The sequence below is a fragment of the Heloderma suspectum genome, chromosome 2 (assembly GCF_057233095.1).
Source record: "Heloderma suspectum isolate Gila_16-S chromosome 2, 16-S_ref, whole genome shotgun sequence".
Taxonomy (NCBI): domain Eukaryota; kingdom Metazoa; phylum Chordata; class Lepidosauria; order Squamata; family Helodermatidae; genus Heloderma; species Heloderma suspectum.
In genome coordinates this window covers 350555348-350582500 of record NC_139459.1, presented here as the reverse complement: position 1 = coordinate 350582500, position 27153 = coordinate 350555348, and the positions used below count along the sequence as shown (strand labels likewise).

General features: G+C 46.8%; 1 protein-coding gene across 1 annotated transcript in view; it reads left to right on the top strand.

Moving 5' to 3' along the window:
• Positions 1–4213, top strand: part of LOC146355489 (vomeronasal type-2 receptor 26-like) — a 4485-nt gene extending 272 nt beyond the window's left edge. Inside the window, exon 2 of the mRNA XM_084832564.1 lies at positions 2608–4213. Within this exon, the coding sequence (XP_084688690.1) occupies positions 2686–3519 (834 nt within the window). The 5' untranslated portion in view covers positions 2608–2685 and the 3' untranslated portion in view covers positions 3520–4213. The remainder of the gene's footprint in view (positions 1–2607) is intronic.
• The last annotated feature ends 22940 nt before the right edge of the window (positions 4214–27153 follow it).

The window sequence follows — 27153 nt, the reverse complement described above, 5'->3', positions numbered from 1 at the left end:
AGTTGAAATAATATACTGATGTACAGGAGTACAGAGGGGAAAGCAGCCAGCCGGGGGAGCCTTCAGCATGATCCACCAGTGCTCCCCTTGTGAGCTATTGTGACACTTTCAGTCTCCCGTCTTCTACTACCCACCTTACACATCAATGAAGAAACCTACATTGAAAGACACTGCACAGCCATTTATGGACAGTCTGGCCCCTGGAGTGTGTCCTGATGAGCACAGGAACTGAGCAGGGGGGAGGCCGCTCTGGATAGAGGTGTATGAGAATTCCATCTGGGGGCGAAACCTAGGGACGTTGGAGGAACCTGCTGAGTCGGGCCAGCTTGTGGACTTCTGCCACCCTTGTCGCCGGTGCCAGCCACTCTGCACAACTCTCGCTGGAGTGAGTTGCATGGAGCGGCCGGTGGGCAAGAGTGGAAGCAGTGGCATCAGGGGGGCGCTGCCCTTCCTGTTGTATGTGTAAAGTTCTCCCTTCCCCCCGTCGGCACCCCAGCAGGGACAAGGGAGACTTCTACGCACAGTGAGCGGCCCTGGAATTGCCCACTGCTATTTGTCAGTTTGGGTAAAAATCCCCCTTCTCCCTCCAGGGGCCTCAATAAGGAGAAGGGAGACTTGCAGAATCCACGAGTACTGGCAGGTAGCCCACGGCTCGGTTCACCAATGCTGGCCAAGCCGGGACTCTGGGGACCCCCAAGAGGGCTGGATGTCCCCATGCTGGACATCGTTCATGAAACCTTGATGGATTTGTCCAGTTCTGCCCTGGCAGCTTTTGTTCTGTTTCCCCCCACTGGCATTAACTCGAGGTGTAGTAAATCAATGCAATACACGGACTCCTTTGTTTTCAATGGTGGCAATTTCTGCAAATCAGATGGGGGGAGGTTCTTGAAATTTGCACAAATGGGATTCTCTCTCTCTCTCTCTCTCTCCCTATATATATATATATATATCTATCTCACTCATTTGTGATCTGGTGCAACTGCCACGTTCCGCTCCTGTCAATGCTCTTGTCACTTCCCTCCACTGCATGCACCACTTCATCTTGCCCGGCAGAGCCAGATTCCACGCTTACCAAAGAACCTGTCAATTTCATCCTCCACTTCTGTGCTTCCTAGTGAAGGGGGGGGGGATTGACAAAGCCCTTAACAGGGGTGGAATGTAGCTCTGCTGGCTACACACAGTGGCTTGTGGAGGGGAGGGGGATCCAGTGCACTTCCCTCAGCATGGGTTCAATATGCTGGGATAACCTCCTCCCATTACCATCACAGCTGGTAATGAAGTTCTGAGAAGAACTTCTCAGGCAAGGGTATTCCCTGCCCCTCCTTTCTGTGCTCCTCTTGGGGTGGTGATGCACTGAAAGGAACTTGCAATCTGCACGATGAAAACATTTCTAGTCCAGCCACTGAACATAGGAGGAGCTCAGTTGGTTCACATTAATGGACCATCTAGTCCAGCCTCCTATTCTCCGAACCCCATAAGAAGGACATCCTTGCATCATGCAGGTTTGCACCTTTATTTTTAATATACAAGTTCATACCTCACCATTTAAATTACATTCATATTGAATGTGCTTAAATGTACGGAGATATAGTTGGAGAGATGGGAGAGATGCAGCAAAAAAAAACATGGGGGGTTACTACCACGAACAAACCCAATGTAGATCATACGCTATGAACTGCTACAGATGGTTCTTAGCTGCTTATAGGCCTGTAGTAGTTGTTTTCTTTTCCAGAGTTGAATTTATTGTTCTCATTCATACTGATAAATTAGACTTCTGAACACCAGACATTCCATTTTGACAAATATGATCATGGGCCCAGCAGCATCCACATCAGTATCTTCAGAAGAAGTGTACATCTTAAATTTACATAGCAATGTTAAGCACTATAGTTTTTTCCATAGTTCACAAAATTAATGATCGGTAACACGAGTTAGAGTCAAGTGGGCAGGAATCTATGAAGAGTAGTAGAATAACGATCAGGGATTTTACAAACACTAAGGTTCAAACACTAAGACAAGCCACACCCGGCTGAGTGAGTAGGCAAATGGTGTGCGGCGTGGTTTGAACAAACATTTATTATTTATTCAGGGTATCTTTTTTTTTGCCGCTCATCAGCAAAAAAACAAAAACAGGCTCCCAGAGCACCTTACAATGAACCAATGGCTTATCTAAAAGACGGGACACATAAAAAAGAAAAAGGGAGGGGGAAGCCACCATAGAGGCATCACGATTACAAGATGCCGATAGATCTAACCTCCGTGAATGTATCTAATCCTTCTTGAAAGCTGCAGGCCACCACCACATATTGTGCATGGAATTCTGAAATCTGTCCACAACTCATCCCAAATTTGTGTGGTTAATTTTTGCTCTCTCCCCCATCCTTGCCTCATGGCATCTCTGCTTTCACCCCCTAACATACCTTTTAGAGCAGGGGTGGGCAGAAAGTACATCTCCAGATGTTTGGGACTTCAATTTCCATAAGTCCCAGCTAGCATGGTCAATAGTCAGGAATGCTGGGAATTGCAGCCCTAAAGCATTTCCAGGGCATGACCCTTTGGATGCGGCTGGATTAGTGATGCTGCAGCTGCTGTTTCCTTTTTTTTCAGATGCAGACCATTGCAGCAAGTGTCCAGATGATCAGCATCCAAATGAAGACCGAGATCAATGTGTTCCTAAACTTATAAATGTCCTCTCCTATAGAGGACCCTTTGGGGATTATCCTTGCTCTCTTTTCCCTTTTCTTGTCCCTAACCACTGGTCTTCTTTTGGGAATCTTCATTAAATATCGAGAAACTCCCGTGGTCAAAGCCAACAACCGCAACCTCACCTACATGCTCCTCGTCTCCCTCCTGCTCTCCTTCTTGTCCTCCTTTCTCTTCATAGGTCGGCCCCAGAAGGTGACCTGCCTTCTCCGACAAACTGCCTTCAGCATCATCTTCTCAGTCGCCGTCTCTTCATTGTTGGCAAAAACGGTCACAGTGGTGGTGGCCTTTCTAGCCACCAAGCCAGGAAACAGGGTGAGGAAATGGCTGGGGAAGAGTTTGGCAGTCTCCATCGTGATTTCTTGCTCTGCTGTTCAAATGGGCATCTGTATGCTCTGGCTGGGAATCTCCCCTCCATTCCCAGACTCCGACATGCATTCCCAGACTGGTCAGATCATCCTGCAATGCAATGAAGGGTCTGCCGTCATGCTTTATAGTGCTCTTGGCTACATGGGCTTCCTGGCTGCCATCTGCTTCACAGTGGCTTTCTTTGCCAGAAAGCTCCCTGGGGCATTCAATGAAGCCAGGCTGATCACCTTCAGCATGCTGGTCTTTTGCAGTGTTTGGGTGTCCTTTGTGCCCACCTACCTGAGCACCAAGGGGAAATACATGGTGGCTGTGCAGGTCTTCTCTACCTTGGCCTCCAGTTTGGGATTGCTGGGTTCTATATTCATCCCAAAGTGCTACATTATTCTCTTGAGGCCAGATCTGAATAAAAAGGAGCATCTAATGCTGAAACCAAAAGATTGCTTGTGACGGAAGTACACCTACTTTCTCCAGCAGGGCAATGATGTTCTTCCTTTGTGTGCTGCTCTGACAGACGGTTGGTTGGGTGACGCTGGCATTAGTCCAGGACACCTGGGACTGCACCATTGTGGGGAAGGCTGATGTAGAGTATGGATATTAGTGTGACAGATTTGTCCTTGTCCTATGATGTCATGCTTTAGGGGTTGGGTATTTAGTGATTACAGATCAACAGGTATCCATCCCATGCGTATTCCCAGTACAATGTTGTGTATACCTGCAGTTTTGCATAAGTGCTGCTATTTATAGCAGCCATTGTGCAGAAAATGAACATTTACGTAAAAGGCTTGCCCACGGTTTTCCACGAAATGGCAGCTCACAGCTAAATGGGCATCCTCGAGCTGACCAAACTGAGCACCTGCCAAGTCGGGCAAGGATGTGGGGCTCTGGACAGGTGTCCAGGGGCTGAGTGGGAGGATGGCCACTTGCTTCCATCCCCTTCGCAGACTTCCGCAATAGCCTTACTGGTGAGATGTTTCTCACAAAACAGGAATTGCTCTAACAATTCTTCATTTTAACAAGTTCTCATCTATGTATTTTGGAATTAATCTTCATATTTTGTTTTCTCAGCTTTCCTGATCTACATTACCTTCTGTCTTCCTAATATGTTTAATATACAGAATAAATCCTGACAGAATACTTGGGTGATTTCCTGACCTCCACTTCCTTTTTTCCACCTCCTCCTCACCCTCATGGAGCACAAGCCCTTGCTTGGGTTATACGGAGAGGAAAGGAACTATTTTTATTCTCAGTTGCAAGAGAACTTCCTCTTTTTTCCCTCCTCCGCAGTGGAAGTGAGAAGCAGCAGGATTTCAGTATCCCTGAGAGTGGACAGTTGTTGTCCCTTCACAGACCAAGAGGTGGCAGCTGCAGTCATGGCCTGTGTTGCCGTACTTCCTGAGTCAGATCTTCTTGGGGGTTTCGCCAGGGCTGAGTTCTTTCCCACTTGGAGACCATTGCTGCTGCTGAGGTGCTGCCTCACTGTTTTGCAATGTTGTGCATTGAACCTCCTGCCTTCCTGCCTTTCAGCATTTTCAGATCACACTCCCGCTTTGATCTCTTTCTATTCCTTCCTGGCAAACCGGGTCAGTTCCAAATTCCAATGCTTGACAAAATGCCCTCTCTTGGATGCTCTGCTGTGCTGGTGGAGGCCACTGACAAGCTTATCTGGCAGCAGGCCAAAGAATTAAATCAACCCCATTTTCCATCTGAGTGTATTTATTCAAAAACCAAGCTGATGAATTCAGAAATGGTTGACTGTTTTCACATGAAGCTATATATCAAATTAGCTCCCAAGGCAATTCAGACTTTGTTGAACTACTCCACGCTGACCAATGAAAAAGAGCGACAGTACTGAGTTGTGCAAACCTGTTTTTTCCCTGCATGCAAATCTGCCCATAAAACCACACAGAGTCAGTGAACTTGCAAGAGTGATTTTTCCTCCCATATAATGATACAGAGTTTATTCCCTCCATGACTGTATGGTGCTGAAGAGACAGATTACTCAGGTTTACTCTATCTAGCGGAAGAAAGGAGAGAAATGCTTACTGAAAGATTATTATAAATTGAAATGAGAATATGAAGCACTTATCAATCAAAAGAAAAGTGCCAAAGAGAGAGAGAGAGAGAGAGAAATGGAACCCACTAATATGTGCCTCACCAAGGGATAGCTAATTATTCTGGCATCTTGTTTTGGGGGGCTTGTCAGAGCTACTAGAACATCCCGCCTATTGTATTTCCAATGATGAATGGGAAAGACACTGTTCTGCAGTGCTTCACCATACTAACAACTTCTCTTTACATAGTTTCAAACTGTCCTCTGGTGCTCCAGAATATCAAAACTTACTCAATTATTTACTCCTTGTGAAGTTATCGATTTGATGGCTGAACTTAAACCTGGTAAAGCTCCTTGCCCAGATTCTACCCCCCGCCCTCGATCTTTTAAAATCTAATTCAGAATGGTGGGCTCCTTTACTTCCAGTTTTATTTATTTTCATTCATAACTCCAGAAAGATCCCCGATATTTGGAGTAAAGAGATTATAATCCTATTTTTAAGAAGGATGACTGGCTGAATCGAGCTAAGTACCATCCCATCAGTCTTCTTTCAGTTACAGGGAAACTATATGCGAGGTATTTAAAATGTAAGTGATTAACCTGGATGGAGCATAAAAAGTGCAAACTTCCCGCTTACACGGAGTTCTTTTCATAACAGAATCAGAAGGATGCTGTATCTTGCACTCAGAAATTCTCATTATTAGTAGTATTAGTATTAGTATTATTAATCACAGAAGCTTCCAGTGCTTTTTTAAAAACACTTTTGAGTGAGAGAGAAAGATTGAAGTTGTATGCAAGCCTACTTCTTTATTTATTACATTTTATTCTGCCTTTTAGCTCAAGTCTCCCAAGGTGACTTACAAAGTCAGGGAATCAGACAGCCCCTGTCCACTAGCTGACATTCGAAAAGGCAAAACACAAAAGGAAAGGGGACTGGGCGGGAGGAGGAAAACATGTTGAACTCCAATGGGAAGTGAAGACAATTCCTGCCTGCAGGTTTACAACCTAAAAAGACATGACAAAACAGGAAGAACAGACGGGGAGGGATGGGGGTGCAGATAGGATGCCATCCTAGGCACCGTCAGGTAGAAAGAAGTTCTACAACCCCCAGCACTCCCAGGCCCCGTTCCAGCTAGGGGTGTTCGAAACCCCGCTCACCTGGCTCCGCCAGGTTCCGCTGGGGGGGGCAGGCGCTCCGTCCCTCCCCCCGGAATCCTGGCTGGGTGGCTCCACTCCATGGCCAAGCTGCGGAGCCGCCGGCCGGCTCTGGCCGCCTGCAGCCAGACATCCGGCTGCTGGGCAGACCTGCAGGGACACTAATGGCGGCTGTCGTAGCCACCGTCATTTGCGTCCCTTTCTTTTGCTGTGATAGGCTACGTAAAAATTTACGTAGCCTATCACGGCGCGGGGGGGGGAACCCCAGCGTACACAAATGTCGGCGGCTACCGCCATTTGCGTACGCTCAGGTTCCCCCCCTGCCTAATAGGCTTATGTAGCCTATCACGGCCTCCGCAGGGACGCAAATGGTGTCCCTGCGTTAGCCGTGTTAGGCTACATAAGCATTTACGTAGCCTATCACAGCTGAAGAAGGAGGAAGAGAATGGCAGCCGCAGGACAGCCGCCATTTGCACAGCAGCACGGACGAGAGCAGGTAGGTGCTTCATTTCGCACTCCTTTCATGGGGTGGGGGCGGCGGGCACTTCGTCCCATGCGCCTTTCATGGGTTGGGGGTGGGGCCTTCGTTCCACATTAGGAGTGCTGCGGTGTCTCATTCTCATCTCCCTCAGCACAGCCTGCTGGACTGGAATTTATAGGCGACCTTTAAGGGCAGAACACATAAGGGTAGAACTTACAGGATTTTTCTAAAAATACAAAAGTATACAAATGGACATTTAACTTCTTCCTTTATTCCAAAGGCAGCTTTTCTGTGTAATTCTGAGAATGTAACGTGTTATTTTAATTATGATTATTATCCCTGATGTTATGGTTAGGGGTGTGGGTGTGGGGGTGTGGGGGGGTCAAGGGTTCCTGTTGGCTTCCAAGGGGAATAATCATCATTATAATAATTAAGTACAAAGGATCCCTATACTTCCTCCTGAGCAGTCCAGTCCTTACTTCTTACACATAAGTTATGCATGATCCAGACAGCTTCAGCTATTGGGTGGTACAGAAATAAAGAAAAAAACAAATAAATAAATTTCTACCGCGCTGCCTCTGAGTAGGCCTGCTCTGGTGGATGCTTTATAATGGATTTTTGGATGCTTTCAGATCAAAAGCATGGATGTTGGGAGGCTCTCAGAATGTGTTCCTATATTCCAAAGGTAGCTTTTCTATGTGGCTCTGACAGTATCACATCGTATTTAACTGTGAACAGGGTTACTATGGCTGTGTGGACTCCCTGCTCCCATTCATCATCTGAAAGTCACCTGTTTCTCTGTGAAATGGGAGTTATTGCTGGAACAGGGGAAGGTGGATGCAAAGGAGTCCTTTTGTGTGCTTATGTGATCCCCCCCCCCCCCGGCCTGTTTTGTGCCTCAGTTTTCTTCATCTGCGATATGGGTCGGGGATTCAAAGACTGTTCCTCATCCACTCATCCCCCTTGTCACCGCCTCTCATGATCCCTTGGCTCTGCCTCTGCTGACTTGCCCTCTGTCCCACCATTCAGACTGGCTATCAGCCTCCACTGTATGATCGTCGTGTTTAAATTTTAAGATTATGCCTGGTTAGAGGAAGTGGATAGGGAGACGTCTTTCTCCCTTTCTCAAAATACTAGACCCGGAGTCATCCAAAAAAGCTGATTGGTGGGAGATTCCCGACAGGTAAATGAAGTCCTTCTTCACACAGTGTGTAGTTAAATTATGGAATTTGCTGCCACAAGATGTAGTAATGACCACTAATTTTGAAGGCTTTAAAGGGACATTTGAAAAATTCATGGAGGAGAAGGGTATCAAGGGCTACTAGTCCCAATGGCGATAGTTGTGTCCAGTATACAGGTTCTATGCACAGGAGTCTACTGTTCCTCATTAGATGCTTGTATACTCAGACTTCTAGTCAACTTAGATGTCGGCAGCAGGGACAGGTTTCTTATCCAGTCCCTGCTGCAAGGCGTGTAAGACAGGGTTGTATTTGGGGCCCTGTTCTTTTCAATTTATTTTTGCACGATTTGGCCTCTTGTCTCGGTAATGTTGATTCCAACGCTCTCAAGCTGTCCAAGGCTAAGATACCTCCACTTTTGCTGCTGCTGCTGCACTGCTGTAACTTTGCAGAACTGGGTTCAATCGCTTATTGTCTGCATTGGTGAGTTATTGCTCTGAGAACAGCTTGACCATCAACTACAGCAAGTCCAAAGTTTTAGTGTTCTCAAAAGCCCATAAACAAAATAAACGGGCTTCAGATGGTAACAGCATCAAGCAAGTCTCCCATATAAAATACGGAGTCCTACAAATGCAGAGCACCGGATTCTGGAGTGAGCAGCATAGGCAAGCAATTGATTCAGCCACCCTACTACACCAGCAGCTGAGCTCAGGATTTTCTTTCTACAAGGTGGTCAGTTCATCCCCTCTGCAATTCAACTTTCCAAAGTGAAGACTCTGGCCAGCTCACTCAAGGCATTCCTGTTTGGATGTCAGATTCTATTCCCAAAGGGAAGGACTCCAGTCTGTATTTGTTAGGAAGGTATTGGGTCTCCCTTCTGGTGTGGCGAACCCAGCAATCTATCTGGAAGTGGTGTCCAATCCGCTGAATGCAAAGTATGGATTGATGCCTTGAAGTGGTGGTGAAGTTTATGCTTTCTAGCAGTTCCTGATAACCATCTCTCCTTACTGCTTTTGGATTCCTATGTTGCCTGCTGGATGAGAGCAACTGAGAAGAAACTACATAGGCTAGGCTTCTCTGTGGAAGTCGTGGGCAATGATGGGCTTCAGAAGGCCCAAATTCTTGTTATTCAAAGACTAATCGATGTAGATCTACAGCATCTGAGAACTGCTGCAAATGAAGCTTGTTCTCCATTACTTTATACTAAATATAATAATTCTAAAAATTATGGAATCACTGCAACTCCTCATCTGTATACATTACCCATTCCAAAGTACAGAAGAGCATTTGCTCTTGCCTGGTTTACTGTGCTGCCATGGACACTATTAAATGGACAAGTTAGTAAGATCCCCATTAGTGAACAGCCTTGTTGTGGCGAAGGGGCTTGCGTAACTCAGTGAAGCCATAAGCTATGCCGTGCAGGGCCACCCAAGACGGACAGGTCATGGCAGAGAGTTCTGACAAAATGTGGTCCACTGGAGAAGGAAATGGCAACCCACTCCAGGATTCTTGCCAAGAAAACCCCATGGAACGTATCACAAGGCTAAAAGAGATGACGCCGGAAGATGAGCCCCTCAGGTCGGAAGGTGTCCAATATGCTACTGGGGAAGAGCAGAGGGTATTTCCAAGTAGCGCCAGAAAGAGTGAGGCGGCTGGGCCAAACCCGAAAGGACACTCAGCTGTGGATGTGTCTGGTGGTGAAAAGAAAATCCGATGCTGTAAAGAACAATATTGTTTAGGAACCTGGAATGTCAGATCAATGAATCAAGGTAAGCTGGAGGTGGTCAAACATGAGATGGCAAGATTGAACATCGACATCTTGGGAATCAGCGAACTCAAATGGACAGGCATGGGTGAATTTAATTCAGGTGACCATCATATCTACTATTGTGGGCAAGAATCCCTTAGAAGAAATGGAGTAGCACTCATAGTCAACAAAAGGGTGGGAAAAGCAGTACTGGGGTACAATCTTAAAAATGATAGAATGATCTCAGTACGAATCCAAGGCAAACCATTCAACATCACAGTAATTCAAGTCTATGCCCCAACCACTGAGGCCGAAGAAGCTGAGGTTGATCGGTTCTATGAAGACCTACAACACCTTCTAGAACTAACACCAAAAAAAGATGTCCTCTTCATCTTAGGGGATTGGAATGCTAAAGTAGGAAGTCAAGAAATCACCGGGATAACAGGCAGGCATGGCCTTGGTGTACAAAATGAAGCAGGTCAAAAGCTAATAGAGTTTTGCCAAGAGAACATGCTGATCATAGCAAACACTCTTTTCCAACAGCACAAGAGGCGACTCTACACATGGACGTCACCAGATGGTCAATATCGAAATCAGATTGATTATGTCCTTTGCAGCCAAAGATGGAGAAGCTCCATACAGTCAGTAAAAACAAGACCTGGAGCTGACTGTGGCTCATATCATGAGCTGCTTCTTGCAAAATTTCGGCTTAAATTGAAGAACGTCGGGAAAACCACTAAACCGTTCAGGTATGACCTAAATCATATCCCTGATGAATATACAGTGGAGGTGAGGAATAGATTTCAGGGATTAGACCTGATAGATAGAGTGCCTGAGGAACTATGGACGGAGGTCCGTAACATTGTTCAGGAGGCAGCAACGAAATCCATCCCAAAGAAAAAGAAATGCAAGAAAGCCAAGTGGCTGTCTGATGAGGCTTTACAAGTAGCTGAGGAAAGAAGGGAAGCGAAAAGCAAGGAAGAAAGGGGAAGATATACCCAACTGAATGCAGAGTTCCAGAGAATAGCAAGGAGAGACAAGAAGGCCTTCTTAAATGAACAATGCAAAGAAATCGAGGAAAACAACAGAATGGGAAAGACTAGAGATCTCTTCAAGAAAATTGGAGATCTCAAGGGAACGTTTTGTGCAAAGACGGGCATGATAAAGGACAAAGAAGGCAGGGACCTAAGAGAAGCAGATGAGATTAAGAAGAGGTGGAAAGAATACACAGAAGAACTATACAGGAAAGATCTGAATGTCCCTGATAGCCATGATAGTGCGCTCACTGAACTTGAGCCGGACATCCTAGAGAGTGAAGTCAAGTGGGCCTTAGGAAGCATTAGTAACAACAAAGCTAGCGGAGATGACAGTATTCCAGCCGAGCTATTTAAAATCCTAAAAGATGATGCTGTTAAAGTGCTGCATTCAATATGCCAACAAATCTGGAACACTCAACAGTGGCCACAGGACTGGAAAAGGTCAGTTTACATTCCAATTCCAAAGAAGGGCAACGCCAAAGAGTGTTCAAACTACCGCACCATAGCGCTCATTTCACATGCCAGCAAGGTGATGCTCAAAATCCTACAAGCTAGGCTTCAGCAGTATGCGAACCGAGAACTACCGGAAGTACAAGCTGGGTTTCGAAGAGGCAGAGGAACTAGAGATCAAATCGCCAACATTCGCTGCATCATGGAGAAAGCAAGAGAATTCCAGAAAAACGTCTATTTCTGCTTCATTGACTACGCTAAAGCCTTTGATTGTGTGGATCACAACAAACTGTGGCAAATTCTGAAAGTGATGGGAGTACCAGACCACCTTACCTGTCTCCTGAGAAACCTGTACGAGGGTCAAGAAGCAACAGTAAGAAGCAGACATGGAACAACCGATTGGTTCAAAATTGGGAAAGAAGTACGACAAGGCTGCATATTGTCACCCTGCTTATTTAACTTATATGCAGAGTACATCATGAGAAATGCCGGGTTGGATGAATCACAGGTCGGAATTAAGATTGCTGGGAGAATTATCAACAACCTCCGATATGCAGATGATACCACCCTAATGGCAGAAAGCGAAGAGGATCTAAAGAGCCTCTTGTTGAGGGTGAAAGAGGAGAGTGCAAAAGCTGGTTTGAAACTCAACATTAAAAAAACGAAGATCATGGCATCTGGCCCCATCACTTCCTGGCATATAGAAGGGGAAGAAATGGAAGCAGTGACAGATTTTATTTTCTTGGGCTCCAAGATCACCGCAGATGGTGACTGTAGCCATGAAATTAAAAGACGCTTGCTCCTTGGGAGGAAAGCTATGGCCAACCTAGACAGCATAGTAAGAAGCAGAGACATCACCTTGCCGACAAAGGTCCGTCTAATCAAAGCTATGGTTTTCCCAGTAGTAATGTATGGCTGTGAGAGCTGGACTATAAGGAAGGCTGAGCGCCGAAGAATTGATGCTTTCGAACTGTGGTGCTGGAGAAGACTCTTACGAGTCCCCTGGACTGCAAGGAGGTCAAATCAGTCCATCCTAAAGGAAATCAACCCTGAGTGCTCATTGGAAGGACAGATAATGAAGCTGAAGCTCCAATATTTTGGCCACCTAATGCGATGAGAAAACTCCCTGGAAAAGACCCTGATGCTGGGAAAGACTGAAGGCAAAAGAGAAGGGGATGGCAGAGGATGAGATGGCTAGATAGCATCACGGATGCAATGAATATGAACTTGAGCACGCTCCGGGAGAGAGCGCAGGACAGGAAGGCCTGGCGTGCTATGGTCCATGGGGTCACGAAGAGTCGGACACGACTGAACGACTGAACAACAACAACAACAACAACAAATGTTTCTGTGGTGCTGGAGGAACAGAATCAGTGGAACACATTTTCTTATATTGCAACTTCTATAGGGAATGCAGAGAAAAGCTGATCTCCCCACAGTTACAGCCTTCTCTGGAAGCAGCTCCACCCCTTTGGTATCACCTTTTTCAAGGGATGGGACTTCTTGTGTCCTTGGAAGGGTTTCTCATGGTTTCAGTGCAGACCAGGAAAAAATATTTTCTTGAGAGAAGGAACATTGCATTTTGTTCTTGTACCAGTTTTAATTGTGTTTTATATGTTTCCTATTGATTTTGATGATCTGTGACCCTGATGCATTGTTGTTGGTTTTATTGTTGACTTTTACTGTTTTCATTGTTTTTGTATTTTTTCACTTTTAATATGGTAATGGTTGTAATGTATTGTATTGTTCTAAGGCTCCCGGGGGGGGGGGGGGTCTGCCCTGAAAGGGGGCCAAGAAATAGTTTAAATAAATAACTAAAATAATACATGAATTCATCCATTCACTAATTTCACTGACATATTGTAACACTAAATACATCAAGAATTTGTTTTTGTTTTTTCCCTGAAGGTCAGTTGAATTTTGCCACAACTGACGTCTTCAGTAACTCCTATATCCTGGACATATGGGATTCCAGACTTAAGGGCTGTATTTATGGAGAAGGATAAGTTGCAGTTTCCCAGTAATCTCTTTAAACTCCTTGAATGCCAGGATGGCACCTGCCAAGTAGTCCAAGTGTGAGTAAACCAGCCCAAGGTGGGCCAAAGAACAACATCAACTTCAATGTCCAATATAAATTTTGGAGTATATATATTCATGAACTAAGCAGAAACAAGTCCAGAAATGGTCAGTTTATCCTGAACATTTGGGATTCCAGACTTAAGGGCTGTATTTATAGGGATGTCAGAGAATTTCTCCACGAATCTCTGGGAGGACGAATGCCAAAGCATTCGGCCCCCTGAAATTGGTGGAGAAACGGTCCACCCCCCCACCCCTCCCGGGATGGGACTTACCTTGTGCGAATGTTCCTGGTGGCGGCGGCAGCTGCCCGCAGCGGTTCAGCGGCGGCGGCAGCGGCCAGTCTTCTGACCGGCTGCCGCCGCCATTTCCAAGTAAAAAACAACAACAACAAGAAACGTGATAGGCTACGTAAAGATTTACGTAGCCTATCATGGCTAGATTTTCAAAAATCACCGTGATAGGCTATGAAAATGTTTACATAGCCTATCACGGCTCTCTTTGAAAAAAAAAAGCCTGTAAAAAAGCCCATGGGCACCGCCATTTGCGTTCCTTATTTTGGCACGGGTAGTCTATGTAAATATTTACGTAGACTACAGCAAAAATAAGGGCAACGCAAATAGCGTACATACGCACTTTTTTTTTCCCAAAGTCAGCCGTGATAGGCTATGTAAACAATTACGTGGCCTATCACGGCTGACTGCAGGCCAGGGACGCAAATGGCGGTGGCTACAGCAGGAGAAGAGGTTTTGCGGCCGGAGAGATGGGGCACTCCCCCTTGGCCAGAATTTCGGGGGGAGGGACGGAGCGCCTCCCCCCCACCGCAAAGCAAGATTCGGGATCAGGTAAGTGACTTTTGCCCATCCCTAGTATTTATGGAGAAGGATAAGTTGTATTTTCCCAGTAATCTCTTTAAGCTTCTTGAATGCCAGGATGGCACCTGCCAAGTAGTCCAAGTGTGAGTAAACCACCCCAAGGTGGGCCAAAGAATGACATGAACTGCAATGTCCAATATAAGTTTTGGAGTATATTTATTCATGAACTAAGCAGAAACAAGTTCAGTAATAGTCAGTTGTTTTAAAGAAATAAAATGAAAGGTAAAGAAATCTAGCTAATGCCAGCCAAAGCGTGTTGAGCTGCTGCCTCGCTGAATCATGAAATAGAATTACACCGATGATTGGTTCAAACATGTTTTCTCCAGATGGGCACCTGCCCATGGAGCCAGAGTCAACAAGTTTGCAGAAGTGATTTTTGCTCTCTTATGATTACACAAATCATGGTTATTGATTCCACTTCTCACCAAAGCCTGAGAGATGTTGATGTCCAAAGATCACTTTTGAAAATGATGCAAGGAACATCAAATCAAGAGCAATAGTTGGTGACTCTTCATACCTGCACTTGAAACACTGGTGCATAAAGAGCTCCTGAGCCTCTGGGAGCCTGTGGGGAGATGGAGGCAAGGAGTGCCAGTGTGAGGTTTCACATCATCAACTTCTAGGTTGGCCAAGCAGCTGCGTCATACATTACAGAGGACAATCTTCCATTTTGGAGAGCTAGCAGAGGACAGTCCTGCATTTGAAAGTATTCTCTCTCAGATGACGTGTCCAGACCAAGTCTGCTTTGAAAATGAAGAACCACAAGGAGGGAGAGGACGCAGGGGCCTTGAAGTTCCCTAGCAATACAACCTGGACAGCTAACTGAGTAGGCACACAGGTCACCTAGGCAGTCTCTCCACTATGGTGAGATGTCTTATATTTCCATTTATACAATAGTTGTTATTTCTGCATCAGCACCTTAGCATATAAGATTGCCTTTTGTCCTCTTTTTTTGGCAACCTGTAGCTGGCCACCCGATGGCCCCTTCTTTGCCAAGGCCACTCCAGACCATAGCTTCGTTATTCAAAGCACAGAAGCGGTGAGAGAGGCTGGCTCCTAATTCGTTGTTCCTCAGACCAGTCACAGGGTTTCGTGTCTCTGTGTGCAGACACAGGGGAAATGGAAGGGGACTGTGGCTGAACTTTCCAGCATGCTGCTGCTATTACTTATTCTCTTGCTCCATCACATCTTGCTCCATCACAGATCACATCTACAGCAAACACTGTATTTGGTCCATTCGTTTTCTTGGAGCCTCTCTCTACACAATTTCCCTCATAAGTGATGACGTGACTAACTCTGAATTCCTATTCTCCAGAGTTTCCTTTTTAGCAGAGGGGACACAGTGAAGCTCTCCTAGGTACATGACCATGAGGTACATGGGTACAAAGGGAAAGGGAGGGGGAGTGTAAACCTTTCCCTCTTTGTCATGGTCCTTACTGAAATCACCCTCCCTCCCCCCACCCCCGCATGGATATGGCCCTCTGCACTAGGAGGAAAGTTCCCATTAATGTCAAAGAGAGTGTAGTTCATAGAGTAGAGTGTGGAGATTACTATTGCTTGGGAAGGCCCTTTTAATAAAAGATGCAAGAGTGTGATATGCTTTCATGGACTAGAGAATGAAAATCTGATGACATCTGTATTTGTCACAGTGTGAATGAAATGAGGTACTGGTCCGTCCTGCCCTTCTTGTTTGCTATTCATGAGGTCAACCAGAATCTGAGGCTCTTGCCCAATGTCACCCTGGCATACAATGTCTATGAGAACTATTTCAATGCAAGAATGACTTACGAGGCCATGGTAGACCTGCTGTCTATTGGGGAGCAACGTGTTCCAAACTTCAGCTGTGGAAGACAGAATAACCTCCTGGCAGTCCTAGAAGGGGCCGACTCGGAGATCTCCACCAAGATTTCAGCCATGCTGGACATCTACAAGATCCCAAAGGTATATGAATGGGGGTGAGGGATGTAGGCTTGAGTCTGCTTCCGCTTCGCCAGAGATGCCCAGAAGGTGGCATTGGGCTGGGCATCACCAAGTAAGGCTGGAGACAGGCAGTACTTTCAAAAGCGTTGAACATGGTTTGAGAGACGTTTGATGTTCCTTATTTCTTTGGTCCCCCTGTCATCTCTGCACAGGGGAGTTTGAAACAGTACAACGGGTGCAGTGAATTGTCAGTGTCTGATAACGGGTTGAATCTAGATTGGGGTGCTTCTAGGTGGAGGGCTCCCAATACTCGCACTCCAAAGTCATTCTGCAGCTATTTGGATGGGTGTTTGCTTGTTTGTTTCTTTGCTTAACGTATATCTATATGGTATGAAAAAAAACAGCAACCACAACAAGAGTTGGTGAAACATGGGAGGGTTTGAAAATGAAGACATCTCCTTTTGCTCCTCCTATAAAAATCATCCTCTGGAAGCCCCATAAGTCAGTCATACTGAAATCCCACTGCAATCAATGGGACTAAAATCAGGGCTTAATTTCACATTGATTTCAATGGGATGTAAGTTGGATTACTTTAGGCTGGATCCAACTTTGTATTTCTTTTAATTGTATAAGTAAAAACAAGCATGGAATGCGTGTACGCTCCATGTCCAGAGAGAGGAATATATAAAATATTCCTCAGAATTAAATTACCTTTGAGCCACTTCCATTCTATAATAAGGATAGTCTTGGCCATCTGGAAAAAATTACATATTTATTACGGCATATGTGTTTGTGGACAAGAATCCACACTTCTTTGTTATGTAATTTCTCCCCAGTGAATAGACCCAGTGGAAAATCCCCCTCCCTCCCATCCCTTCCTAGAAAGAAGCATCATGACAACCCTTGCTGGGGAAAGAGGGGGAACTGCTGCAGAGCAGAGACGTGCACTGGCCCCCACTGAGAGTGTGCACTGATGCCGATTCAGGGCTTGGAAAATGGCCCCATTCTGCTCGGATTGATTTAGAGCCAGTCTTGTAGGAGTATATGAGGTGTTTTATTTACAGTTTGTTTTACATTTAATTATGGCCAACAGAGAATGTTCCTTTTTCCCAGCAAACACTCACTGAATCAACATTTTCATCGAGCTGTTCACCCCAAGATCTCTTTCTTTGTCAAGTAATTGTAACTCAGATCCCAGTAGGGATGTCAGAGAATTCCGCAACGGATCTCGATGAGGCCCCCCGCCGCCCCACCCTGTGAAAGGCCTGCAAAACGGGACACCTACCTGCTGCCGTTTGTGCTAAATTGCGAATGGTGGCCACGACCAAGGCCGCCATTCGCTTCATCACTATAGCCGTGATAGGCTACATAAGTATTTACGTAGCCTATAACGGCAAACAAACAAATAGCAAACACAAATGGCGGCGGTTACGGTGGCCGCCATTCGCGTTCCGGTTTTTTTTTTTTGCCATAATAGGCTATGTAAATATTCACGTAGGTTGTCATGGCCAAAAAAAAAAAGGGAACGCAAAAGGCAGCCACTACGCCATTTGCGCCCCTCTCCTTTGCCGTAATAGCCTACGCAAATATTTATGTGGGCTATCATGGCCAAGAAAAAAAGGGAACACATATGGCGGCCACCGTAACTGCCGCCATTTGCGTTCGCTGTTTGTTTGTTTTTTTGTCGTGATAGACTACGTAAATATTTACGTAGCCTATCACGGCAAAATACAGGGATGCAAATGGCGGTAGCTATGGCAGCCACCATTTGCATCCCTGCAGTCGTTGCCAGATGTCTGGCTGTAGGCGGCCCCGGCCAGCTGCTCTGTGGAATCTCTGTGGAGCAGAGCTGGCTGGAGAGAATTTCGGGGGGAGGGACGGAGCACCTCACCCCACTGCGAATGTCACCGTTCGAAAATGTAAGTGACTTTCATACATCCCTAGTTCCCAACAGCACCTTCAGTGATATGGGAAGGGATGGTAGACCCAGCAGGTTTCAAACTTGCTGAAATTCTCCAAAATTCACCTGAGACCTTGTTGTGCTTTCCACCTGTTTTTCAGCTTGCTGAAATGGGAAACGTGAATATATCCTTGTGTATCGGACCCAAAATGTCACTTTTCTTCATTAGACTGAAGTGAGAAAACAAGTATTATTTTTTTGGACTACACCCATCTCTTTCTCTCTTTCCTAGGTCAGTTATGGGTTTGTAAGTCAAGTTCGTAGGGATAGACATGAGTTCCCCTGTTTTTACCGGATGGTCCCCAAACCAGAACCTCCTTACCTGGGGATTGTCCAACTGCTCCTGCATTTCAGATGGACTTGGATGTGTCTCCTGGCTCAAGACAATGACAATAGAGAAAGGTTCTTGAGAAGCTTTTCCCCTGTGCTCATAAAAAGTGGAATTTGCATTGCCTTCTCTGGAAGAATTCCAGTGGTGGCTTGGGGAAAAAGGACGTTCGACATGGTTTCACATTTTATGGACACTCGGGTAGGGGTGGACAAAAGTCACTTACCTGTCGTCGAAGGCCGTTCGCGGTGGGGGGGAGGCGCTTTGCTGGTCCCCCCGCGAAGTTCAGGCCGGGAGGGGAGGCTTCCCGCCTCGCCCGGCCGAAATTCAGGCCAGGGAGGAGGCGCCTCGCCTCACCCGGCCGCGAACGCGAAAGAAAAACAAAAAACGCCCCCTGATAGGCTACGTGACGATTCACATAGCCTATCACGGCTAGATCTGCAAAGTCAGCCGTGATAGGCTACATGAATCGTCAAGTAGCCTATCACAGGTGCCTTTAAAAAAAAAAAAGCGCGTACGCGAATGGCGGCTCCCATAGGGAGCCGCCATTCGCGTTCCTTCTTTAGTCGCTGTAGTCTACGTAAATGTTTACGTAGACTACGGCGAAAATAAGGGCAACGCAAATAGCGTTGCCCTTATTTTCGCCGTAGTCTACCTAAACATTTACGTAGACTACAGCGACCAAATAAGGAACGGGAATGGCGGCTCCCTTTGGGGGCCGCCATTATCCGTACACTCTTTTCTTTCTTTTTTTTAAAGTCACCCATGATAGGCTACGTGATGATTGACGTAGCCTATCACGGCTGACTTTGCAGATCTAGCTGTGATAGGCTACGTGAATCGTCACGTAGCCTATCAGGGGACATTTTTTTTTTCTTTCATTGCAATGGCGGCGGCGGCAGCCGCTCCCGCCTCGCTCGAACACCCGCTGAACCGCCGGCCGGACCAGCCACCGGGAGGGACATTCGGTGAAGGTAAGTCCCGTCCCGGGGGGGTGCGGGGTGCGGGGGGGTGCGGAGGATTTCTCCCCGAAACTTGTTCGGGGGGCCGAACACGTTGGCGCTTGGCCCCCCGAAGTTTCGGGGAGAAATTCTCCGCCATCCCTACACTCAGGTCAATTGTTTTTCCAGTGGACTCCCGGATCATCCTAATTCTCATACTAATCATTCGGAGAGTTGAACAAGTCACAAAATCAATTGTGGGGAAAGTTTTGATTGTAACAGTTCTGCAGGATGTCAGCATAAGCTTGTTGTCCAACATGGTTTATCTCCAGCACACCCATGTTTCCTTGTCCTTCTTAATCAAGAAAAACAGAAAGACACAATATGGCAATTTTGAATCATGTCTTAATGCTATCAAGCAGTTTGGGGAGACAGTATTTCATTGTTCATATTCAAGGAAGACGTCTGTGAAAGCCTGGAGAAGTTGTACAGAAAACGAGATGTGGGAGCAATTGCCGCAGGATGTGATTGAAAAGATCCTGTCTCAAGACTCCTACAGTATTTACACTTCCATCCAGGCTGTGGCACAGACCTTACATGCTGCCACATCATCTCCACTGAATATGAGAAGGATGGTGGGTAGAGAGAAGCTGGCACTTCAAAGGGTCCATTCATGTCAGGTATTCCTATTCGTTCACCTACATTTAGCCCTCAACTTTCTTCCAAGAAACTCAGAACAGTCTTGTACATTAGGTAGGGATGTCAGAGAATTCAGCCACAAACCTCGGGGAGGCCGAATGCCAGTGCATTCGCCCCCCCGAAATCGGTGCCGGAACGGTCTGCCCCCCCGCCCCCACCGGGACGGGACTTACCTTGGGCGGATCTTCCTGGTTGCGGCTATGTAAAGATTTACGTAGCCTATCACGGCTAGATTTTTACAATACACTGCGATAGGCTACGTCAATATTTACGTAGCCTATCACGGCTGATTTAAAAGAAAAAAAATCTGTGTACGCAAAAAAAGACGCTATGCTATTTTCGCTCCACTTATTTTCTCCATCTTAGTCTACGTAAATGTTTACATAGACTAAGACATGTCAAAATAAGGAACGCAAATGGCGGTGCCCATGGGGGCCGCCATTTTTGTACGCACGGGTTTGTTTTTTTTAAAATCAGCTGTGATAGGCTACGTAAACATTTACGTAGCCTATCACGGTGTTTTTTAAAAATCTAGCCGTGATAGGCTACATAAATCTTTACGTAGCCTATCACTTTTTTTGTTTTTGTTTTTGTTGGAAATGGTGGCAGCGGTGGCCAGTCAGAAGACCGGCCGCCGCAGCCACCGCCGCCGAACCACTGCCGAACCGCCGCCAAACAGCCACCAAACCACCGCCGCCGCTGCTGCCGCCGCCAGGAAGATTCGCCCAAGGTAAGTCCCGTCCCGGGGGGGGTGGGGGGGCAGACCGTTCCACCACCGATTTCGGGGGGGCGAATGTGCTGGCATTCGGCCTCCCCGAGATTCGTGGCAAAATTCTCTGACATCCCTACACATTCTTTTGTTCCAGAAATAACGAACATTCTACATGGAATCATGAATGAACAGTGTGTATCCGCGTGTGTGTGTGTTTCACACATTCACCGAAAATCATGATGCTGGCATTGCAGATGATGATATTGTCAGAGCTTCACAGCCTCATCTAGCTCACGGCAATGTTGAGCCTCAGGGTGGTCCTCTGCAGGAAGCGTCTGGCCCAATACTGAACTCATACACAACACAGAGAGAGAGAGAGTCAATTTTGTGCAGTAATGCAAAAACAAAAGACTTATATCTCTCCCATAGTAGAAAACTCAAATATAGACACAAGCTTTTCCTTTGGCAACAAACAACACACACGGAGGCAGAACACATAAAGAGACATCGATGCCCTCGCTTGTACATGCACATGCTGAAGCAAGAAACATAAACTGACTCTCTGCCTCATTCGGATGCAACGGCCAAACTGCACACACACACAGCCACTGCTGGGCCAGGACATTTTGCTGCCGGGGTTGGACCAGCCAATGCCTCCCCTTTCGCAAGGGCTGATCTGAGCCTGGCACTTCCTCTCAGCCTCACCTGCCTCACAGTATTGTGAGGGCGAAATGGGAAGCCACAATAAATGTAATAAAGTGACATAATTTTATACTAAAAAACATAATTGTCTGATGCTTTGTTCTTCACAAGCCTCCTAGCGTGTAAAATGGGCCTCTGTGCATTGCAGTACTGCGTGCACATATTTACATGCCGTTGTGCTAGAGAGGAGAAGCATCCTGCTCCCTGCTTGCATATTTGTTTTAAACAGACCTGGGGAGGGAGCCTGAAGTCTGACACCAACTTTTACAACTCACATTAAACATTCACAATCCGTAAAACCTCTTGCTTCTCCTATGCCCCACCCATCCTCACACAACAAGGCCTTAAACCCAGAGACACATCTGCCCTCTTCCCTTAAGCCTTCAATCCTATGCATACTTACATGGGAGTAAGTCCCATTGAATTCAGGGAGATTTACTTCTTAGTTAACCTATAGGATTGCAACATATTAACCTCTACCCCTTCTCTCTTAGAAATACACCGCCAGCTTCTCCAGAGTATATGGCAACAGAGAGAAAACCATTTGTGGCTGAGTCCAGATTGCAGGAAAGGAGTGGGATGGAGAGAGCAATAATTTTAATGATGATGAAGATGGTGATGATAATGAATTGAATACTCCCCTCCCTCAACACCCTATTTTAAAAAGTGTACATGCCAGGATTGCACTGAGCTGGCTCCTCCAGCGAAACAGGCCAGCATGAGTGTACACCTCACGCACGCACACTCATTCATCTCTCCCCCCCCCCTTTTTAGCTAAATCACAGTTAAGGCGATAGCCAAGCCAGTACTGCACTGATGGGAGACAACCCCACCAGCCAAAAGACCCCTCCCTTGTGGACGAAAGGGGTCTTCTCCAGTTGGATAGTTCAGGCTCAGCACTTCAACTGACTGAGAAAATTCGATAGATGATGATGATGATAAATATGCCTCAAGGCAGTGGGCTCAGCCAGAGAAGCTGGGCAGCCTCAGAGCATTCCAAGGCTCTGCAAGTGCGTGATCATCCTCAGCTGAAGGAAGGGAGCCACCGTGCTGGGAAATGAGCTGTGCACAGCTGCGCACAGCTGTGGCCGCTGCAACCTCTGCTGAGGATCACTGTGAAGGGAAGTGCCTCGGAGAAGCGTTGTTTTTCAAATGACGGCAGGCAATTTGGCAGGGTTCAAAGGAAGCGTCTTCCTTTCCTGCGCGGGCTCTAGGGATCTGCTGCAGACTCCAATGAGGCCGTATTCCAGCGAATTCGGGCCCCTGAAGTCCTCAGCAGAATGAGCATGCTTACCTGCAGCTCTCACGAAACATGCCGATCAAATCTCCCCACTCCCCGGGTGGTTCCACTCTGTCATCTGTGCGGAACCCGGAAGTGACCGGACGCATTTTTCCTCACAATAGGAATTCCTCACAATTTTTCCTCACAAAATTTCCTCAGTATTTATGTAGATACTTACGTAGCGTATCGTGTGAAAAAAACAAGGACTGTGTCACTATGATGCATTTGTCCAGCAATACCCATACCCCCATCACACTATCTCCCATTTTCCAGCTGTTCCTATACCCCCTATCTCACTTTCAAACAAGAGAGTAAGAGTGAGATCCTGACACAGGGGGTGTAGGCATTGCAGACACAAGTGCTATTTTGCATTAATGATTTACTTTCTTTAAAAAAATTAAAAAGCTACAGGCTGCCTGGAGCAAATCTATACTTTTCGGGGGATAGCCACCAGAGCTTAGAGGTAGGCAAGGTGAGGTAAATGCCATGAGGTAGTTCAGAACTCCGATGGCCAGCAGTGAAATGGCAGAAACGTGGGGGAAACACAGGTGGGGAAAACATTGGGGAAACACCCCTTGCCTGTGGTCAGTGAAGGCATGGACAGGTGAAAGACACACCCCCGGGCAGGGCTATCATAAACGTGAGTAAACATGGAATGTGGGTGCGCACCACAACAGAAGAGCAGCCAAGCCCAATTAAGGGAAACAAAACAATTGGACTAAAAGTAGTCTCAGAAGAACTGTTTTTTCCGCGATAAGCTCCGGAGTGGCTGCAGGATGGCCAGGATGTCATGCATCCCTAACAACCTCCAAACACAGCCACCTCAGAGTAAATTACTCATGGAGACAACCTCCTCCTCACACACACTCATAAGCACATCCACTGAAATGTAAGTAGAACTCCCAAGGCTATTGGGAATTCTGCAGACAGGCTAAGATACCATGTTCAGGCATAATGCTTGATCAGGCCTCATCAGCCTGGAAGACTCTCTGCAGATTAGAGGTCCACAGGTGGAGAGCCAAGATGTTCAGCAGAATGTCCTCTTTACTAAATGGGTGTTTCATTTATTTATTTGTTTGTTTATTTATTTCATTTCTATACCGCCTAATAGCTGAAGCTCTCTGGGCGGTTCACAAAAACCATGTTTTTCCCGTCATTCCAGCTTCACCCTTCCCTGAGAAATTTCCAGCTTTACAATAGTTCTGTGGATGGAGCTTATTTGGATGAGAACGGGGAACTGGCATCCGACTTTTTTATCGTGAACTGGGTGGTGTTTCCCAACATGTCCACTGCTAGAGTGGAGGTTGGTAGTATAGAGAGAGTGGCCTCCTTGGAGATCAAGTTCACCACGAAATATATCCTGGTCATTAAGTCCAGTGGGGCTTACACCCATGTAAATGGGCATAGGATTGCAGCCATTAGCTCTATCCATTTCTTAGCTATTGTACATAACACTTTAGGAATGTGATTCCCAGTCCATCAGTTGGTCCTGAAATAATATAGTGACTATGAATATAGAAGTTTAGCATGATTATATGGAACACTTGTGAAGTCTGCTAGGCCAGTGTTCCTCTAACTTTTTCAGGGCATATTTGAAATGTTCAAATCTGCTGCGGGTGCTGTCACAAAATGGCACCCATTAGGGGTGTGCCCATTCATATAATGGCTGTTGTGGTGAGCATGGCCATCGTGAAACACAAATTTCACAGAAGGTAGCAGAGAGAGCAGGGAAGCAGGGTAGCAAAGGGATCGGTCCCCCTGCCTATGCCATTGTATGGCAATGTTTGGGTCTCCTGTGTAGGTGCAGGACCCAAAACTGGCTTTTTGCCAAGGGTGTCCTCTGTGAATGTGGTAGCTGTGTGTGTTTGTGTGTTTGATAGAGAGAGGTGTAGAGATTCAAGCTGACTGAATTCAGACCACACACTACAGGAAAGTAGGTTTCTGTGTGTGTGTGTGTGTGTGTATGTGTGTATGTATATATTCAAGTATATATCTATATATACACACGTATGTGTGTATGTGTATATATATATGTGTGTGTGTGTGTGTGTGTATATGTGCGTGCGTGCGTGTGCGTGTATTGTGATGACTTATCGGGGATCGCCGAGGCATGTCCTACCCTAGGAGAGCCCATTGCAGCTGTTTCCCTCCCAAGGCCGGCCAGCTCTCAGCCAAAGCAGTGAGAGGAACAGTAAACAGGCTGTTTGGGAGAGGCAGGAAGTGGGGGGGGGCGGTAAGCAGGTGCTGCTCCTATGCAGCGCGTCCCGGAAGTACCAGGGAGACACTGCTCTGCTGGCCGGAGTTCTGGGGGTGGGGCTACACCGGGAGCACACACTTAAGAGGCAGTGTTTAGGCAAGTCAGGGAGGACAGAGATAAGACGGAGCAAGCAAGTCAGAGACCAACATGGACTGAAGCTAGGGATGGCGGAGAATTTCTCCCCGAAACTTCGGGGGGCGGAACACCAACGTGTTCGGCCCCCCGAACAAGTTTCGGGGAGAAATCCTCCGCCCCCCCCGCCCCCCCCCGGGACGGGACTTACCTTCCCTGAATGTCCCTCCCGGCGGCGGGTCCGGCTGGCGGTTCGTCGGGTGTTCGAGCGGGGCAGGAGCGGCAGCCGGTCTTTCGACCGGCTGCCGCCCCCACCATTGCAATAAAAGAAAAAAACAAAAAAGTCCCCTGATAGGCTACGTGACGATTCACGTAGCCTATCACGGCTAGATTTGCAAAGTCAGCCATGATAGGCTACGTCAATCGTCACGTAGCCTATCACGGGTGACTTAAAAAAAAAAAAGTGTGTACGGATAATGGCGGCCCCCATAGGGAGCCGCCATTCCCCTTCCTTATTTGGTCACTGTAGTCTACGTAAATGTTTAGGTAGACTACGGCGAAAATAAGGGCAACGCTATTTGCGTTGCCCTTATTTTCGCCGTAGTCTACGTAAACATTTACGTAGACTACAGCAACTAAATAAGGAACGCGAATGGTGGCTCCCTATGGGGGCCGCCATTCGTGTACGCGCTTTTTTTTTTAAAGTCACCTGTGATAGGCTACGTGACGATTCACGTAGCCTATCACGGCTGACTTTGCAGATCTAGCCGTGATAGGCTACGTGAATCGTCACGTAGCCTATCAGGGGGCGTTGTTTTTTTTTTTTTTTAACTTTCGCGTTCGCGGCCGGGCGAGGTGGCAAGCCTCCTCCCCAGCCTGAATTTCGGCCGGGCGAGGCGGGAAGCCTCCCCCCCCGGCCTGAACTTCGCGGGGGGAGCAGCGAAGCGCTCCCCCCCACCGCGAACAAGCTTCGAGAAAAGGTAAGTGACTTTCGTCCACCCCTAACTGAAGCCGGACAGAATGCTGAGGGAGGAAGAGAAAGCAAAACAACATGGAGGACAAAGACTGCAGGCAAGCCGAGGGAGGTGACTGAGACCAGAGGAGACCAGAGGAAGGAGGTGTTTCCACCCCTGGCCTAAATCCTGCAGCTGTTAGTGCAGTGGGAAGAGGAGTAAGAGCCAGCAGGGGCTGTAAAGATGGAGAAGGAAGAGGTGTGAAGAACCGTGCACTGACCTGGTAGGAAGAAACGGAACCCAAGGCTGCAGGTGACGGGAGACTTAACAGAAGAGTCACCTCAGCTCCAGATGGGGTAAACTGTGGGGTGGGAGGCATAGGCATTCCGAGCCCTTAACCTGTGGAAACTGCTTATCTGGGCCTCAGTGGAGGTATGAGAGCATATTTAGAAAATCCTGTCTTGAGGAACAGCTCCCGGAGGAGGGCAAGGCAAAAGAACTCCTCTCCTCAGAGCGAATTTCCCCAGCAGCCTGGGTAGACAGTGAGAATGGAGGAGCTGATGTGCCTGCAAGCCAAAACATACAACTTTAGAGAGATTTGACTGGGAGGAATGTTGCTGTAGCAGTTCCCTGGCTTGGGAGTCTGTATGTTTTTTTGTGTCGGCTGTCAGTGATGTAACTCAACATCTTTTGAGTAATAAAATTAGGTTTCAGCCAGAGTTTGTGCTCACGTGATCTACGGAAGCAACGGAACAAGGGGGATTTGATGTGCCTCTTCCAATGGACCCACCAAAACACACACACACACACACGGTGTTAAAAGGTCTTTTGCATCCTTTGTATTTGAACTCTTTGTTTTTAAATTTTTTTCCCTGTCTTTAGTGTCAGTGAAAATGTCAATGCAGTGTGAGGCTGCTGTAAAAAAGGAAAACTCCTATTGTTCTGTTTCCCCCCACTGGCATTAACTCGAGCTGTAGTAAATCAATGCAATACACAGACTCCTTTATTTTCAATGGTGGCAATTCCTGCCAATCGGATGGGGGGAGGATCTTGAAACTTGCACAAATTGGATTCTCTCTTTCTCTCTATATATCTATATCTATATCTATGTATATGTGTATCTCACTCATTGGTGATCTTGTGCAACTGCGCACAGTCAACTCTGCCTGCCCTGCAGAGCCACGTTCCACTCCTGTCAATCCCCTT